We start from the raw sequence: 17,205 nt of genomic DNA on the forward strand, positions 1-17,205 counted from the left end.
AGACATAACCTCAGAACTGCCCTGCCGTCCAATTAACGTGCCATAACTCGCCCACGCAACAGTCCTCGTTAGTATAATGGACAGTATCTCCGCCTGTCACGTGGAAGACCGGGATTCGATTCCCCGACGGGGAGAGTTGAGTTTTCAAGCAGCTGCCGATAATTTGCCAGGACAGACCAAAGCGGCACATCGTCCACATCGTGCATGCCCGTCCAAACAAGAAGCAGTTCAAAAGAAGACAAGGGCAAGTTCTCAGATGATGTGGAGCACAAACCTTTGCGTCGATGCGTCCCAGTTACCAGTCATTTGAGACAGCACAGTTTGATTCCATTACTCAGAGTGAACACAAAATTCCAAGTGTTTCCGCCCGGTTTCGAACCGGGGACCTTTCGCGTGTGAGGCTAACGTGATAACCACTACACTACGGAAACCATGAAAGGGTTCTCTCCGTCCAAGAGGCCGACTTAAAGCATCTGTTCACACTGACCTCCGAACGGGTCTTCACCTGCTACGGACGTTCACGTATCCGCGGGCGATGTATTCCGACGGCTGTGGTGATCCTCTGCCTTTTTACTACAGCCCCACCAGAAGGTTGACATTTGACTTCTTCATCCCAATGTCTCTGTAACGACGGGAACGTTCCGCGTCAACGTCAGAACTGCCCTGCCAGCCTGTTGATGTGCCATAACTCACCCACGCAGCAGTCCTCGTTAGTATAGTGGACAGTATCTCCGCCTGTCACGCGGAAGACCGGGGTTCGATTCCCCGACGGGGAGAGTTGAGTTTTCAAGCAGCTGCCGATAATTTGCCAGGACAGACCAAAGCGGCACATCGTCCACATCGTGCATGCCCGTCCAAACAAGAAGCAGTTCAAAAGAAGACAAGGGCAAGTTCTCAGATGATGTGGAGCACAAACCTTTGCGTCGATGCGTCCCAGTTACCAGTCATTTGAGACAGCACAGTTTGATTCCATTACTCAGAGTGAACACAAAATTCCAAGTGTTTCCGCCCGGTTTTGAACCGGGGACCTTTCGTCCCCGATTTTAGGGTGGCTGATCAGGGGCGTCTCTAGGATTTTGACACATCCGGGGCTTAGCCTAGAAGAGTAGCGCAGATGCACGCACAGAGCACGCGCCGAAATGTTTGGACATAGAGACATTCATTCATCATGTACAATTAGGTCTCTGCATTAACTCTTACTCCACACCTACTGTCTTTCCTCATTTTTTGTTTGTAACTTTTTACTTTCACTCTACACTTGTCTTTCTCATTCACACTATTTTTATTCAACTCTTTATACTTATTATTATTATTATTATTTTTACTTCCGCTCTTTTACTGCGTTTAACTCCTCCTTCATACTTTGTGCTATTTCAACAATTAATATATCAAAACGTGCAGCTTTTTCAGGACAGTGTTGCTATATCTTTTCTCTTTTCATACTATTTATACTATACATACATACTATACTGAGCTCAAATCTCACTGCTCTGCTCTGTGTTGTGCAGGTGGCCAGCTGTAGGGGCCAGCTCGTTATCAACGTCTATAAATAGAATAGGTACAGAGGCCTGTACTACGAAGCTGGATTTTCTCTTATCGAGGTAACTTCAGGGTTAACCCTGGGTTTTCCGTACTACGAAGCTGGTTCACTTCTTACAGGGGTAAATCACCATGGTAACTTATGCTGAACGGCTAACCTGCTCTGGAGCAGGTTATGTTCTGGATAAGAGATCAACGAGTATGAAAGCACCACCTCCTGACCAATCAGCTCTCTTAGAAAATGACCTGCCCATTCTTAGAAGATCCTGTCAACATTGGTGCGCGGATCGTGAGAGGAGCGCTTAGAAGAGAAAGAGTTTTTAGTGATAAATGCAATTTTTTAATTGGCCAAAATATATATTTAAAAAATAATCATTGAGGCACATGAGGGATATTATTCTGTAGGTTTGACATCCTGAGATCAAAGGGTCAGGGAGCATAATAACTGTATTTATTTATTGTAATTGTAAAAAATTGACGAAAAGATATATTTGTAAAATAAGCCTTGTGGCACATGAGGGATATTAGTCTTTTATACAGTTGGTTTGACATCATTCACTCAAATGGTTGAAGCGCATAATAGGTTAAAAGTGACATTGTGTGATCAGAGTGCTGTCCGTTTATATTGACCAATAAATTAATATTGTATGATCTCGTGAATTTACACATTAACAGAGTCGGCAATTTTCTGCCAGCATTCCTTCCTGGCTTTTGCTGCAGCAACAGTGTTGCTTTTGGCCTGGATGATGTGTTTGAATTCTCCATATTGTTGAAGAATAATTGTCTGCTCCTCCATGGTAAAGTAGGCTGCTCTGCAGAGTTTCTGCATGTTTGTGATTGGTCAGACGCTGCAAACACCTCCCCTTTATGTGAGCGTGCAGAGATCCAGATTGGAAAACCCTGGGTTGATTTACCGAGTTGATAACCAGCTTCGTAGTACCGCTTATCCTAGACTGCGAATATCTGGGTAAGTCAACCCAGGTAACGGAGAGATATCCTGGATAGGTTAATCCAGCTTCGTAGTACAGGCCTCTGAGGCCTGTACTACGAAGCTGGATTAACCTATCCAGGATCTCTGCGCGTTCACATAAAGATCTCTGCGCGTTCACATAAAGGGGAGGTGTTTGCAGCGTCTGACCAATCACAAACATGCAGAAACCCTGCAGAGCAGACTACTTTACCATGGAGGAGCAGACAATTATTCTTCAACAATATGGAGAATTCAAACACATCATCCAGGCCAAAAGCAACACTGTTGCTGCAGCAAAAGCCAGGAAGGAATGCTGGCAGGAAATAGCCGACTCTGTTAATGTGTAAATTCACGAGATCATACAATATTAATTTATCAGACAATATAAACGGACAGCACTCTGATCACACAATGCCACTTTATTACGGCACAGACGTTTGGGGCAGAGCGCTTCCTCAGTGCCCTTCCTTTCATAAGAGACATTAAGTTAGTTTAATATTCAACATTCAAAATACAAACCTGTTATGCGCTTCAACCATTTGAGTGAATGATGTCAAACCAACTGTATAACATACAGAATAATATCCCTCATGTGCCTCAATGATTATTTTTTAAATATATATTTTGGCCAATTAAAAAATTGCATCTATCCCTAAAAGCTCATTCTCTCCTAAGCTCTCCTCTCGCGATCCGCGCACCAATGTTGACAGCCAGGATCTTTTAAGAATGGGCAGGTCATTTTCTGAGAGAGCTGATTGGTCAGGAGGTGGTGCTTTTGTACTCATTGATCTCTTATCCAGAACATAACCTGCTCCGGAGCAGGTTAGCCGTTCAGCATAAGTTACCATGGTGATTTACCCCGGTAAGAAGTGAACCAGCTTCGTAGTACGGAAAACCCAGGGTTAACCCTGAAGTTAACTCGATTAGAGAAAATCCAGCTTCGTAGTACAGGCCTCTGGTGTCAATCAGTAAACACAACGACTCATAATTGAAAACACCTATTGCAAATGATGTGACCACACCTATATAAGTCAGTGCAGTTTGCTGAAGGTTCAAAAACAAAAATGGATGATCAAGACAGAAGAAGAGGAGTTCGTGTCAGAGGAGGGAGAGGAGTTTGTGTCAGAGGAGGCAGAGGAGCAGGTCAAGGAGGGAGAGGAGCAGGTCAAGGAGGGAGAGGAGCAGGCCGAGGAGGGAGAGGAGCGGGTCAAGGAGGGAGAGGAGCGGGCCGAGGAGTGGGCCAAAGAGGGCGAGAAGCAGTCCAAAGAGGAGCAGGCCGAGGAGGGAGAGGAGCAGGTCAAGGAGGGAGAGGAGCGGGCCGAGGAGTGGGCCAAAGAGGGCGAGAAGCAGTCCAAAGAGGAGCAGGCCAAGGAGGGAGAGGAGAAGGAGGGCAAGCAAGACAACGCATTTTCATTACAGATGAAATGAGAGCAACAGTCATTTACCACGTCATTGTCCATGGCATGACAATGACCGAAGCGGGACAACGAGTCCAACCAAACCTCAGCAGATTCTCAGTGGCCACCATTATTCGGGCCTTCAGAGAACACAACAGGTACTGTAGGTAGTAGTTTTTTAGTCACTACACTAGATGTTCACAGTATACAGTAGTATAGTGGAGTGCACCTACATACAGACAAGTGCAATCATGGTTACAGTAAAAGTGTGTACTGCAAGGACCATTTCTGACCAAATGACTATGTTTGTTTCTCTAGAGTTGAAAGATTGCCATTTGCAGGTGGGAGGGCTTCCAGATTCACACCAGCCCAAGAGGTCCTCATTGTGGATATGGTTCGGGAGAACAATGTGATCAGACTACGGGAGATACGGGAGAGGATCATTGGTGACAATTTGAACTTTCCGACCATTGACAATGTCAGCCTGACAACCATAGACAGAGTCCTCAAGCGCCAGAGAGTAAGCATGAAGCAGGCCTATAGGGTACCCTTTGAGCGCAACTCTGACAGAATAAAACACCTCCGTCACCAGTATGTGCAAGTAAGTACAGTACAATCCATGGCCTACAGTACTTTACATACAATACTATACTGTCGTACTGTAATGTGCTGTATTGACTGTCTTTCTGAACACCTGAAAACACTATTTGTTTCCACAGAGGATGTTCCAGTTGGAGTCCATGGCCAGACCCCATGAATTTATATTTGTGGATGAGGCTGGCTTCAACCTCACAAAAAGGAGGAGGAGAGGCCGTAACATCATAGGACGGAGAGCTATCGTTGATGTGCCCGGCCAACGTGGAGGAAACATCACTCTCTGCGCTGCCATGAGTTCTAGAGGGCTTCTCCACCGGCATGCTGAACTTGGTGCCTACAACACTGAGCGTCTCCTCATCTTCCTAGGAGAGCTCAGAGATGTTTTGCATGACAATGACCACCTGAATGCTCGGCCAGCAGATCACCACGACCAGCAGATTCCTGGGCCAGCTGATCTTCCCATATACGTCATCCTCTGGGACAATGTTAGCTCCCATCGCAGCATCCAGGTCAGAGAGTGGTTTAACATCAATCAGCAATTCATTAATGTGTGTCTGCCACCCTACTCTCCGTTCGTAACCCAATAGAGGAGTTCTTCTCATCATGGCGGTGGAAGGTCTATGACCGCCAACTTTACACCAGAGAGAACCTTCTCAGGGCTATGGACCTGGCCTGTGATGATGTGGCTGTGGAGGCGTTCCAAGGCTGGGTGCGGCATGCCAGGGCATTCTTCCCACGTTGTTTGGCTATGGACAATATTGCCTGTGACGTTGATGAGGTCCTGTGGCCCGACTCAGCCCGACGACGTGATGCCGCCCCATGATTTCGGTGTCAAGATACAACATACTGTGTCAATTTTCAACGTACTGTAATAAAAGAAATCGCACCCTGAACATTGTGTTCTCAATTGTTACTGTACTGTATCTATTGTGTGTAATGGATCCTCCATGGAGTTTACAGTACTCATTTTTGCATTGAGTTGTGATATTACTGCATTTTCTGCATTATGTAACTATTCCCATGAAATGCACAAATCTATAGTAAATGCCCAAAACATATTTGAGAATAAATAAGGGTTGCTCAAATGCATCCTGGCAGTTGTGAAACTGTAAAAAAAACAGTCTCACATTGTGAAAATTGTGTTTTCAATTTTTTGGTAATGTGGTTAATGATGCTCAGTAGTGTTTACATTTTTGCAGGCCTTGAGTGGTATTTTGGTGTCAGAGTTTGCTTTTGAGCATATGAGCATCTGATTTGGTGTGATGGGTTGGTTTTGAAAAGAAACTGTGAGGTTTAGTGTATGTAGCTTTAGAAAAGTGTTTTGTGTTTAGAGTTTTGTGAAAAGTGAGGGCAGTATCGTGAAATGTGTTTAAGCAATAGAGAAAAACTGTAATATGAAAAAAAAACTTAACTGAGTAGGTAGGCCAGTCTAGCAGCACTGATGAGTTTAGATCCATTTCAAGGTTGTTCAAGCACCCCTGAAAATGAGTAAATTATCTTTTTTTCCTATAAATTATTTTATACAACTTTAATTATTTTGCGAGCCTGATCCTAGAGTTGCCCATGACTGCCAATGTACAATTGAGTAGCTATGTCTGTCAACACTGTAGTGAGGTTGCACACTCTAGAAGTTATTGGTCGAACTCGTCCAGTTTTGTGTCAGGGTGATCACAGTGTATGATTTCAGTTGTGTCATCCTTCCCTTCAAGGTTGTGGTTCCCTGATGGTCTAGTGGCTAGGATTCGGCGCTCTCACCGCCGCGGCCCAGGTTCGATTCCCGGTCAGGGAAAGCCGAGGTGGCATGAGATTGCTGCTTATATAGCCAAGCCAGTAAATTGGTCTAACCAGGCCAATTTTGTGTCAGGGGTGATTTTCAGTGGTTTCATCCTTCCACACCCTGGTGTCTCCCTGACCATCCAGTGGTTAGTGGTTAGTGCTCTGTGTACTGCAACTTATTTAAAAGGACTTCTCACTTCCCCCGTAGATGACCAGATGGCACAACTGACTCTTCACTTCATGCATTGGCCGGGAATCGAACCCAGGTCAACTGCTTGGGAAGCAGCTATGCCTTGAAAAGTGCGCTTTCAACGCCAACACAAACGATGAACCCATAACAGCATTTGCCAGACATCGTAGAATTTTTACTAAGTCAGAGTCGACAATGCCAGACTGGCATTTGCAATGAACACACTGTTGATTTCAGCAATCGCACACGTTTCGGTGTAATGCCTCACTTCAACAACACACGTTCGTCAGACACAGTCATGAAGGAAGTAAGGAAGGAGCAACGTTTGAGGTTTCCGTAGTTGACAGGATTCGAACCTGCGCGGGGAACCCCCAATGGATTTCAAGTCCATCGCCTTGACCACTCGGCCACAACTACCTTCCCTCCCCTTTTTCAATGGGTTCAGCCAATTTTAGAGCTTTCCATGTTTACAATGCCAGCCCAATTGGATGAAAAAAGGCTGCAGTACATATGGGAATGACAATAATTCAGAGCCACTGCAATATCAGTTACAAGCATGCTAAGTGGGACAGCCCCGAGATTTTGAACCCTGTGGAACATCTTTTCTATGAGCACAAGTTTTGATTGAACTTGCTTCTTCCAGTCAGGGAAAAGAGGGTCCCTGATGGTCTAGTGGCTAGGATTTGGCTCTTTCACCGCCGCGGCCCGGGTTAGATTCCCGGTCAGGGAACGATGAGGTGGCGTGTGAGGTGACTCAGAGGCGGGTAATAGCGATGTGCGTCATTTAGTTAGACAGGCCAAAGTTGGTAGAGGGTGATCAGTGTCTGATTTACTTTTGTGTTAAGCTTGCCGACAGGCATGGTTCCCTGATGGTCTAGTGGCTAGGATTCGGCGCTCTCACCGCCGTGGCCAGGGTTAGATTCCCGGTCAGAGAAAGCGGAGGTGGCATGAAGTGTGATTGCTACTCAGGTAGCCGTGGCAGTTATTTGGTCGAATTCGTCCAGTTTTGTGTCAGGGTGATCACAGTGTATGATTTCAGTTGTGTCGTCCTTCCCCCCAAGGTCGTGGTTCCCTGATGGTTTAGTGGCTAGGATTCGGTGCTCTCACCGCCGAGGCCTAGGTTCGATTCCTGGTAAGGGAAAGCGGAGGTGGCATGAGATTGCTGCTTATATAGCCAAGCCAGTAAATTGGTCTAGCCAGGCCAATTTTGTGTCAGGGGTGATTTTCAGTGGTTTCATCCTTCCACACCCTGGTGTCTCCCTGACCATCTAGTGGTTAGTGCTCTGTGTACTGCAACTTATTTAAAAGGACTTCTCACTTCCCCCGTAGATGACCAGATGGCACAACTGACTCTTCACTTCATGCATTGGCCGGGAATCGAACCGGCTTGCCGACCGAGAATTCTTTAGCTAAATGCCCTAAAACATTTCCCATTCATTCTCTATGGTAGTGCTAAACCACTACAGATGTAATATATTTTCGGCCGCTACGACTTGGTGGCGTTGTTTTTACCAGCTTGCTCCTCCAGAGTCATTCTTCATTCTACACTGACTTTCGTGGAGACAACAAGTTATGGAGTTTATTCCCTATCTTAATTCAAGAGCATATTAAATTGATCTGAGAGCAGTATTTATTGATTTCATGCTCAGATTTTGTGATATTTTTTCTCAAAACTCTGCTCTCGCACTCGGTTACAACGCTGATCGCGCAGATTTCCTGCGCTCGCACTCGAGTTCTTCCTCTCGCTATTTCACTATTACCAAATGCAGTGTTATCATAACTAATAGAAACTAAAAAATAAGACCCAGTTCATATGGACAGTTTGATGGTACATTGCAGATATCTATATGTATCTATCTATAAATGACAGGAAAGTCTGTCTGTCTGTCTGTCTGTTATTAGCATATCTCTCGAACTGTTCATCATTAATAGTCCCACACACACATAAACATGCAGTCACTCTCTAATGCATGCTCTTGCTTGCACGCTCCAGATTCCAGGAGATTGGATCTCATTTGCAGGCGTCAAGGAGCCGCTATCAATATGCGGGAGAGTTTGGATGTCTGACTTTGTAGTAAAAACAGATTTTGCACTAGTTGCCTGTAAATAAATGACACATTTATTTTTACACTATTGCGAGTTTACCCCTCTATTCAAAATAGGCTAAATCTGTGGCTGGATCAGTTAAAGAATATGTGGATCAGAGTTCTGTGAGGTCACCAGCTGACTGATTGATGACCCTGATTGCTAATTTACAACACCTGTGTGGGTTCAAATGAACCAGGAGGCTTGGAGTATAAAAACAGCATCTTGACTTCTACTTTAGTATGTGCTGCCTTTTCCTGTCAACACAATCTATTTGTAAAACTCATTGCACACAGCTGACAACCTGTTTCAGGAATGGGTAAGTTTTTCTGCCTTGCATTCTAATAGCTGAAAGTTTTGACAGTGTTTAACTCAAGCTTTTGTTCAGCCTGAATTTGGCCACACATATGCCAGTGTTTCATCTGATTGTTACCTCTTGTCTTGGCAGCAAAGAAAGTGTTTATTGTGTATGCTCATCAGAGTGCTGGATCATTCAATGCAGCAGCTAAAGATGCTGCGATGGAGGCTTTAACTGCTCAGGGCTGCACAGTGGAAGTTTCTGACCTTTACGCTATGAAGTTTAAAGCCACTGCTACTGCGGAGGACATCACTGGTATATAAATATTGTGCTGGTATAACATCCTACTTGGCTTGCTCTCTAGCCTTACAGTCAACTTTTGCTTTTTATCTCTAGGCGAAATAAAAAATACTGAACACTTCCGTTATGCGGAAGAGACCAAATTAGCATGGGAGGCAGGGAAGCTATCTGCTGACATCACTGAAGAGCAACGTAAACTCACTGAGGCAGACCTGATCATCTTTCAGGTAGAGCCTGAGTGACAGTAATGTTTATATATCAAGTTGCCTGCATTAAAAGCTAACCTTGAAACCCACTTTTCAGTTCCCCATGTACTGGTTCACTGTTCCTGCTATTGTGAAGGGCTGGTTTGACCGTGTGCTCACACTGGGCTTTGCCTACTCACAAGAGAAGAGATACACAGAGGGCATCTTCAAGGTACAGCTCTACAAGTTTTTTTTTTAATTTAAATTTTCCTCATTTAATTAAACTTCCTCCTACTTTATAGGACAAGAAAGCCATGCTGTCCTTTACCACTGGATCTTATGAGTCAATGTTCAGTGCTAATGGCATTAATGGAGACATGAATGTGACACTATGGCCACTCCAGGTATTTCAAAATGTTGCTCTTCTGTTGCTTAACCGCTGTCCAACACTTATACATCTTCATCTTTCTGCAGAATGGCATCCTGCACTACTGTGGCTTCCAGGTTCTTGCCCCTCAGATCTTCTGGGCTCCGTCTCACATTCCCTCTGAGGCCCGAAGCACCATGCTGGAGGCCTGGCGTGCACGACTACAGGGCCTCCTGGAAGAAAAGCCACTTTCTTTCACTCCCATGGACTGCTTTGATGGGGAGAAGGGTTTCCAGCTGAAGCCTGAGGTCCATGAGAAACATGCCAGAAAAGAGTTTGGGCTGACAGTTGGGATCCACCTGGGCAAAGCACTACCACCTAACAACCAGATGAAGGCTGGAGTCTGAAGACTGCAGGGTCTCATTTGGTGTCATTAAAGTTTTTGACTAAAACCTGACTGTTTGGCTTTATCACAACACACTTGGTTATTTCTTGTTGAGGGGCTTGGATAGGTACAACCAGGAAATTATGACATTAAGGAATCTGACTGGTTGGCAGCAACACAATGACCTCTGTAGAAGTCATGCCATCATTCACCACTGGCTTGTTTAATGTTTAGCATTAAGAAGTATGTAACTCTCACCAGCAATGCAAGCAGCAGCTACACAGCTTCTGCTGGGCTACTTAAACATTTCTGGCAGTTAGAAAACTGACTTTAAAGTCCATGAGTTTTCTTCACTAACATTTTAGCTGACTACCAGGTTTCTTACTGCAATATCATGGTTTCATGCAACCATGAGTTTGACCCATACACCCAACCCTGTGCAACACAATCTTTCTGGTTATCCTTACACTTCTGTACTTGGTTTTCTCACAGTAACTCTTTAAAGCATCAATCCCTAGATGTTCTGGGAGTGGAAACACCCCTCTCCTACTTCCATGACTGTTTTGATGGCAAACAGTCTCCAGCTGAAGCCAGAAGTCTATGAAAGATTTCCTAATCATCCAAATGTTCACTAACAGGAACATGAGTCATTTTCTAAAGCCTCCATTATACAGTATGTTGCACTGACTCACTTGTCTTTGACATGGACAGCCTTTTCACTGGGACGCCTTTCTGAGCCGTTGTCATAGTTTCTGCAGCCAACACATTTACAGCTGGAGGTGCACATGATGTTAGCCTGCAGACACAACAGTTTAACTCACTCTGAACAAATGTTACAAACACTTTTTTAGGTTATTTGAGGTCACTGATTTTATGCTGTACATTATAAAAATAAAATAAAATCTTTACGGGTATGTCTAGAAATGACTAGTCACAATACCAGGAGGCATGAAACAGGAATGTCAGAGATAAGAATGAGTAGTGTAGAATTTATCCTTACATATGAATCTGTTTCAAATTCTGTGCCCAGCCAGCATGTCCATGTGGGCCCCATAAGGGTTAATTTTGGGCTGCAAATATGGATCCCAAGTGGGTTTGTCTGCAGTTTCCATGGTGGCCCCATCTATTTTTGCCCATATGGGCTTCAAGTGGGTTCTGACTGGGTGAGACCCATGTAGGCCCCATATGTTTGCCCATATAGGGTCTAAGTGGGATCAGAATGGACCTTAAATGGGGCCCATCTAGCCAGCCCATATGCCCAGTTAAGGCCCATGCCCACTCAGTACTGCACTGAGTAGTGAAGCCTGACAGAGCTGTCAGTTAAACAGCAGGAGGTACAGTTAGCTGATGGGAACTTTGGTCATGATGGACTAAGTGAGAGAATGTTTCTTTCAATGAGTGAAATTCAAGTTAAATTAAAGTGAATTGAATATGTGCAAGTGTTCAGTAAAATGTACTTGAAAGAAGTTAAATGTTGTGTGATTCCTGTGTTAGACACCTTCAAACTGGACCTTCTGATTCATATTTCATGTCCTCATGTCTGCCAGCAGTGAAGACTATTGCAGTGTTTGTGCAGAAGGCTGCTGTCTGTCTCAATGTGTTGATGCTTCCACTCTGGCTTCAGCATCAAACTTTACCTGCTTTATTTCAGTGATCCAATCTGTGTGTGTGTGTGTGTGTGTGTGTGTGTGTGTGTGTGTGTGTGTGTGAACCTCATAGCACTCGCAGTAGTTCTTAAGGCAGCCAGAGCGTTTACAGTAATAAATAAATGTATCAATAATTGTATCCTTCCTTCCTTCCTACTTTCCTTCCTTCCTTCCTTCCTTCCTTTCCTTCCTTCCTTCCTTCCTTCCTTCCTTCCTTCCTTCCTTCCTTTCCTTCCTTCCTTCCTTCCTTCCTTCCTTCTTTCCTTTCCTTCCTTTCCTTCCTTTCCTTCCTTCCTTCCTTTCCTTCCGTCCTTCCTTCCTTCCTTCCTTTCCTTCCGTCCTTCCTTCCTTCCTTCCTTTACTTCCTTCCTCCCTCCCTCCCTCTCTTCCTTCCTTCCTTTCTTCCTTTCCTTCCTTCTTTCCTTCCTTCTTTCCTTCCTTCCTTCCTTCCTTCTGTCCTTCCTTCCTTCCTTTCCTTCCTTCCTTCCTTCCTTCCTTTGATTCCTTCCTTCCTTCCTTCCTTTCCTTCCTTCCTTCTTTCCTTTCCTTCCTTTCCTTCCTTTCCTTCCTTTCCTTCCTTCTTTCCTTCCTTCCTTCCTTCCTTCCTTCCTTCCTTCCTTCCTTTCCTTCCGTCCTTCCTTCCGTCCTTCCTTCCTTTCTTCCTTTCCTTCCTTCCTCCCTCCCTCCCTCTCTTCCTTCCTTCCTTCCTTCCTTTCCTTCCTTCCTTCCTTCCTTCCTTCCTTCCTTTCCTTCCTTTCCTTCCTTCCTTCCTTTCATTCCTTCCTTCTTTCCTTTCCTTCCTTTCCTTCCTTTCCTTCCTTCTTTCCTTCCTTTCCTTCCGTCCTTCCTTCCGTCCTTCCTTCCTTTCTTCCTTTCCTTCCTTCCTCCCTCCCTCCCTCTCTTCCTTCCTTCCTTCCTTCTTTTCCTTCCTTCTTTCCTTCATTCTGTCCTTCCTTCCTTCTGTCTTTCCTTCCTCCCTCACTCCCTCCCTCCCGCCCTCCCTCCCTCCCTCCCTCCCTTCCTTCCTTCCTTCTTTCCTTAGCCAAAAGGCCGAGAAGCGATGACCGCTGCACGTTGGCCGCCCCTGCCCACCTCCCGCGCGCTTCAGAGTGAGAAGGATGCTGTGGTCCAGCTCAGAGAGACAAGGATGCTGTGGTCCAGCTCAGAGAGAGAGAAGGATGCTGAGGTCCAGCTCAGAGAGAGAAGGATGCTGTGGTCCAGCTCAGAGAGAGAAGGATGCTGTGGTCCAGCTCAGAGAGAGAGAAGGATGCTGTGGTCCAGCTCAGAGCTCTAAAAGCAGAAGAATGGCAGAACCTCAGCAGTCAGTAGCTAATAAAACATCATCAACTCTTTTAAAGTGGAGATTCAGTGCTGTGAAAGGCTTTAAAACCAGACTGGAACATTTCAAATCAAATAACCCAGTCTGAGTGTTACAGTATAATGATCATCACTGTCAGAGGGTTTAGTTTAGTCTCTCTGTGGACTGTAGCTGCACATTTATCTAATAACACAGAACACACCTTTACTGGAAGATAAGTGTTTTATTACAATTGTAAAAGGAGGTGTCTGTAATAAAGTTGTTATAACTATATAAGAAACAAACCACCAATAAGGTAACTTGTGTTCTTTGATACGAGGGCGAGCAGTACTTGATGAACTACAATACAGAGGCTGCAACAATAAATATTTATTGTTCAAAGGATAAAACTTATGGTAGCAAACGTCTCTAAATTGGGGGAAGGTCTTAAAAAAAGGCAAGTTAACAGTCTTAAAATAATGAGTCCATGAAGAGTCCCTGTCGTACTCCCAGTCCTGGCTCTAGCTCTCTATCCAGATGACATCGGTTAGGCCCAAAACCACCTTCTTCACTCCTGGAACCGAGAACAACAGCCAGCAGTCTCTCACAGCTTTAAGCAGAAGCTCCTGCCTCCAGTGCTGCTGTCTCAGTCTGGCCTGCTCTGACCCCTCTCCAAGCCCTCCTCTGCTGACCCCTCACCTCCAGGTATCATCCACTGGTCCTGGAACAATCTACCACCTTTTTTGTTTTTTAATATTCATTTCTTTATTGCAGGTATTAACACATATATAATGCAGTACCTCCCCTCTTTTCCTGTACTGGTTTCTCAGTAGAGGTGTTCTAGAGGAAGCTGGCAGGAACTTGAAATCCTAAGGGTGGATCACACTACTGGATTGTCAGTAAAGCCAGAGGGGTTGAACGGTACCATGTCTGCAAAGTTAAGCCAATAAGTTATCTTCTGAATATGTGATGACCAATAATATAATTGAACATTTTGTAATAGTGATTTACGGATCCTAGGAGCTTTATTGTTCCATAAGAATCCTGAAAGAACCTCATCAATAGTTTTAAAGATGTTTTTGTTAAGAACAGCAGAATACATTGAAACCAAAAAGCATTAATTCTACAACCAGCTTTAAGCAGAAACTCCTGCTGCTCACATCCAAAGGCCTCCACTGCTGCGTCTGTCCTCCACTACTAACAAGGTGTGTGATCTCAGGCTGTGTCTCAATTTGGACCCAACTGCGAGGCTGCATCCTCGAAGGACGCGGCCTTTGCGGCCTTCGAAGGATGCATCCTTGAGGAACCTCCGAAGGACGCATCAACCGTTGTGAAATGAGACGGTCTAGCCTTCGAGGCATTTCCTGGTTGCGTCACCAGCTGTTCCCGCCCATAAGACGAGAAAGACGTCTCGACCGAAAAGACGGAGAAAAATCTGACAAAATTATAAGAGAGAAGAAAGGAGAAGAATAAAGGAAAGGAGAAGAAAGAAGGAAAACACACAAGAAAGAAAGAAAGAAAGAAAGAAGGAAAACACACAAGAGAAAGAATAATAAAATAATAATAATCTCTAAATAGTTATTTCTGATGTAATTTTTGTAAATAGTGAAATGTTTCATCACTTGATAATAAAAGAAAATATTTAATCCCTTGTTCTTCCTGAACAGTAGCACTTTATGCAACCCTGTTATAAATTGTACTGAAGTTGTAAATACTAAATGGAATAGACGTGTAACAATGAACAATATTTTTTATTTAATAACAACATAAAACATCAAAATCTTCACAATCAAATAAAAAATAAAGAAAAATCATAAATAAACACAGTTCATAAATAAAATCAAATTAAACACATCTATATAGATGTATATTTATTTTTCTATTACTTTTCCAGGAGAGAGAAGAGCCTCTTCATCCTGTCTTTCCCCTCCTGCTCCCTCCTCTCCTCTGCCTCATTTTGCCTTCTCATGTCCTCCTTTATGAGGTCAAGGAGGTCATCCTCCCTCCTCCTCTTCCTCCTGGGCCCTGGCTGGTCCTCCTCCTCCTCCTCCTCCTCCTCTTCACTCTCCTGCTCACCCACTGCGGCACTTGGCCCTGGTGTGTCCTCACGGATGGAGGCAATGAGGACAGGGGGGGCAATAGATGGCCTCTGCCCCAGTACCTCATCCATGAGGACAAACCACGGCCAAGTGCCAGCAGTGGACTTGCCGCTGGCCCCCTCCCCTGTCCCTGGATATTTGCAATCCTAAGGCAGTGGAAATCAATCATGTCAGCAATTTTCAGCAAAAGTATTTAGTAACAGTAAAACTAATCCAAACCTGTAGGCTACTTTATATATTTTTTTTTAAATTGTCCCATTTTTTTTTGGCCTGGTAGGGCTGGACCTTCCCCTCCAGCCCAGTCTTTCCCAGTATTGCTCTAAACACAGAGGGAAGCAAGAGAAAAGGTAAACACAAGATCACATCAACACAGGGATGCAAAGATGTACAAAAATGGACATCAGCCTTGCCTCCATCCCGCCGTGGCGGAGTTTTTGCCCCCCGTGAATAGATGGTCATTTTCCCCTCTTTGTTTAATCAGGAGCTCGGTTTGCTCCTTGCTCCCTAAAACAAAAATAAAACAAAATGTAATGTAAAACATGTTTTTTCTTTACTATGTCAACAGACAAAAGGGTTCTAATATAGCAAAAAATTATCATAATAATGATAATAATGAAGTATAACATATAATAGTGATAATCCCAAACGTAGCTCTTTATTAAAATCTAAATTTGTTCATCTTAGTCCATTTATATATATATGTATGTATATATATATATATATATATATCTATATATATATATATATATATATATATATATATAAATAAAGATATAAGTCAAGTAATAAAATATAAGTAATTAGTAAAAGTATAAAAGTATTAGTAGTAATAAGTACAAATAATTAAATAAAACAAACCAATACATACACTTGAATGAAAAGTCTTCACCTGTTGGTGTCGCCATTGTTGTGTTTTCGCGGCACTGAACAGCGCCGCGCAAAGGATCTTGGGATTTGGGAGGCCGCGAAGGATAGTAGCGATGCATCCTCGAAAAAGAGGGAAAAGAAGGCCGCATTTCAAGGCTGCATTTGAAGGACTCTTCGAATTGGGACAGCCTTCGCGCGGCGTTGTGACGTAATCGGCCTCGAAATGCGTCCTTCGAGGATGCAGCCTCGCAATTTGGACCAAATTGGGACACAGCCATAGTCTAACCTGCTGCTCTGTCTGTATAGAAGGAGAGAAACCCTCCCCTGAGTCACCATTGGCCGGTGTGGCCAGCCTGTAGCTGTTGACTGGCTGAAGCAGCTGTCAGTCCAAGTCTGTGATCACTGCCTCCATTGTGTTCACCTGAGTCAATAAACTCAAAGTAAGAAAATGCTGCACTCAAAATAATAACTAAAGAAAGCAACTAAACACAAACATGTAAATAAACACAACAAACAATGATTTCAACTGCAGACAGCAACACGACACGGTACTCAGTATGACACCATGAGGAAGTCTTTGTGTCTGTTTGTACCAAGCAGCACACACACAGTCATAAAGCTTCACAGCTTTATGACTGTCATGTGACTTCCAGTAAGGCAGAAGGAGGGAGGAGCAGACAGGTAGGGAGTAAAGGTGAACGTCTGTACAGACTTCATGTTACAGTCATCAGAGCAGAAGGAGGAAAACAGTGTGAGGCAGGTGAGTGTTAATATCAGGACTGTAGATAATGATTACTGTCATTATTGATCAATCTGATGATTATTGATCACATTCATTGTTTAGTTGATTAAATGTGAAATGACAGAGTTTGAGGTGTTAAACGTTGTTTCCTGTTGTTTTCCTGGTTTGTGCGTCCTCACAGCGATGTAACGTGACTCACTGCTGAGCTCTAAATAGAGACAATGATCAATTGATTCAAAATACATTTTCACTATTTACCAAACTACTGAGAGAATGTACAACTATATTTGAACTCATGAATGAATCAAATGTATTGAGTGCTTCATGTTTGAGTGTAGAAGCAGAGTTTAAAAGATGTTTAAAGCCAAAGAGAACTTCCTGTTCTCTCATTACTGAATGTGACACTTGTACAGACTGTTTGTCTTTAATCTTTTGCTCTGAGTTCACAGAGTTCATGCTTTAATT

The 17,205-nt window shown here is 43.9% G+C and overlaps 1 protein-coding gene and 4 non-coding genes across 5 annotated transcripts; 3 read left to right on the plus strand and 2 right to left on the minus strand.

Moving 5' to 3' along the window:
- Positions 1-358: 358 nt before the first annotated feature.
- On the minus strand, positions 359-431 carry trnav-cac (transfer RNA valine (anticodon CAC)). The gene has a single exon. It is a non-coding gene; the product is annotated as a tRNA-Val (tRNA).
- Positions 432-704: 273 nt separating this feature from the next.
- Positions 705-776, plus strand: trnad-guc (transfer RNA aspartic acid (anticodon GUC)). The gene has a single exon. It is a non-coding gene; the product is annotated as a tRNA-Asp (tRNA).
- A 5,444-nt stretch (positions 777-6,220) lies between these two features.
- Positions 6,221-6,292, plus strand: trnae-cuc (transfer RNA glutamic acid (anticodon CUC)). The gene has a single exon. It is a non-coding gene; the product is annotated as a tRNA-Glu (tRNA).
- A 512-nt stretch (positions 6,293-6,804) lies between these two features.
- Positions 6,805-6,886, minus strand: trnas-uga (transfer RNA serine (anticodon UGA)). The gene has a single exon. It is a non-coding gene; the product is annotated as a tRNA-Ser (tRNA).
- Positions 6,887-8,869: 1,983 nt separating this feature from the next.
- Positions 8,870-10,111, plus strand: LOC128380620 (NAD(P)H dehydrogenase [quinone] 1-like). Its single transcript, XM_053340493.1, has 6 exons — positions 8,870-8,873; positions 8,985-9,167; positions 9,249-9,379; positions 9,456-9,569; positions 9,640-9,741; positions 9,812-10,111. The coding sequence occupies exons 1-6, from the start codon at positions 8,870-8,872 to the stop codon at positions 10,109-10,111; spliced, it is 834 nt and encodes a 277-aa protein (XP_053196468.1).
- The last annotated feature ends 7,094 nt before the right edge of the window (positions 10,112-17,205 follow it).

This window comes from Scomber japonicus, chromosome 19 (genome assembly GCF_027409825.1).
Source record: "Scomber japonicus isolate fScoJap1 chromosome 19, fScoJap1.pri, whole genome shotgun sequence".
Lineage (NCBI taxonomy): Eukaryota > Metazoa > Chordata > Actinopteri > Scombriformes > Scombridae > Scomber > Scomber japonicus.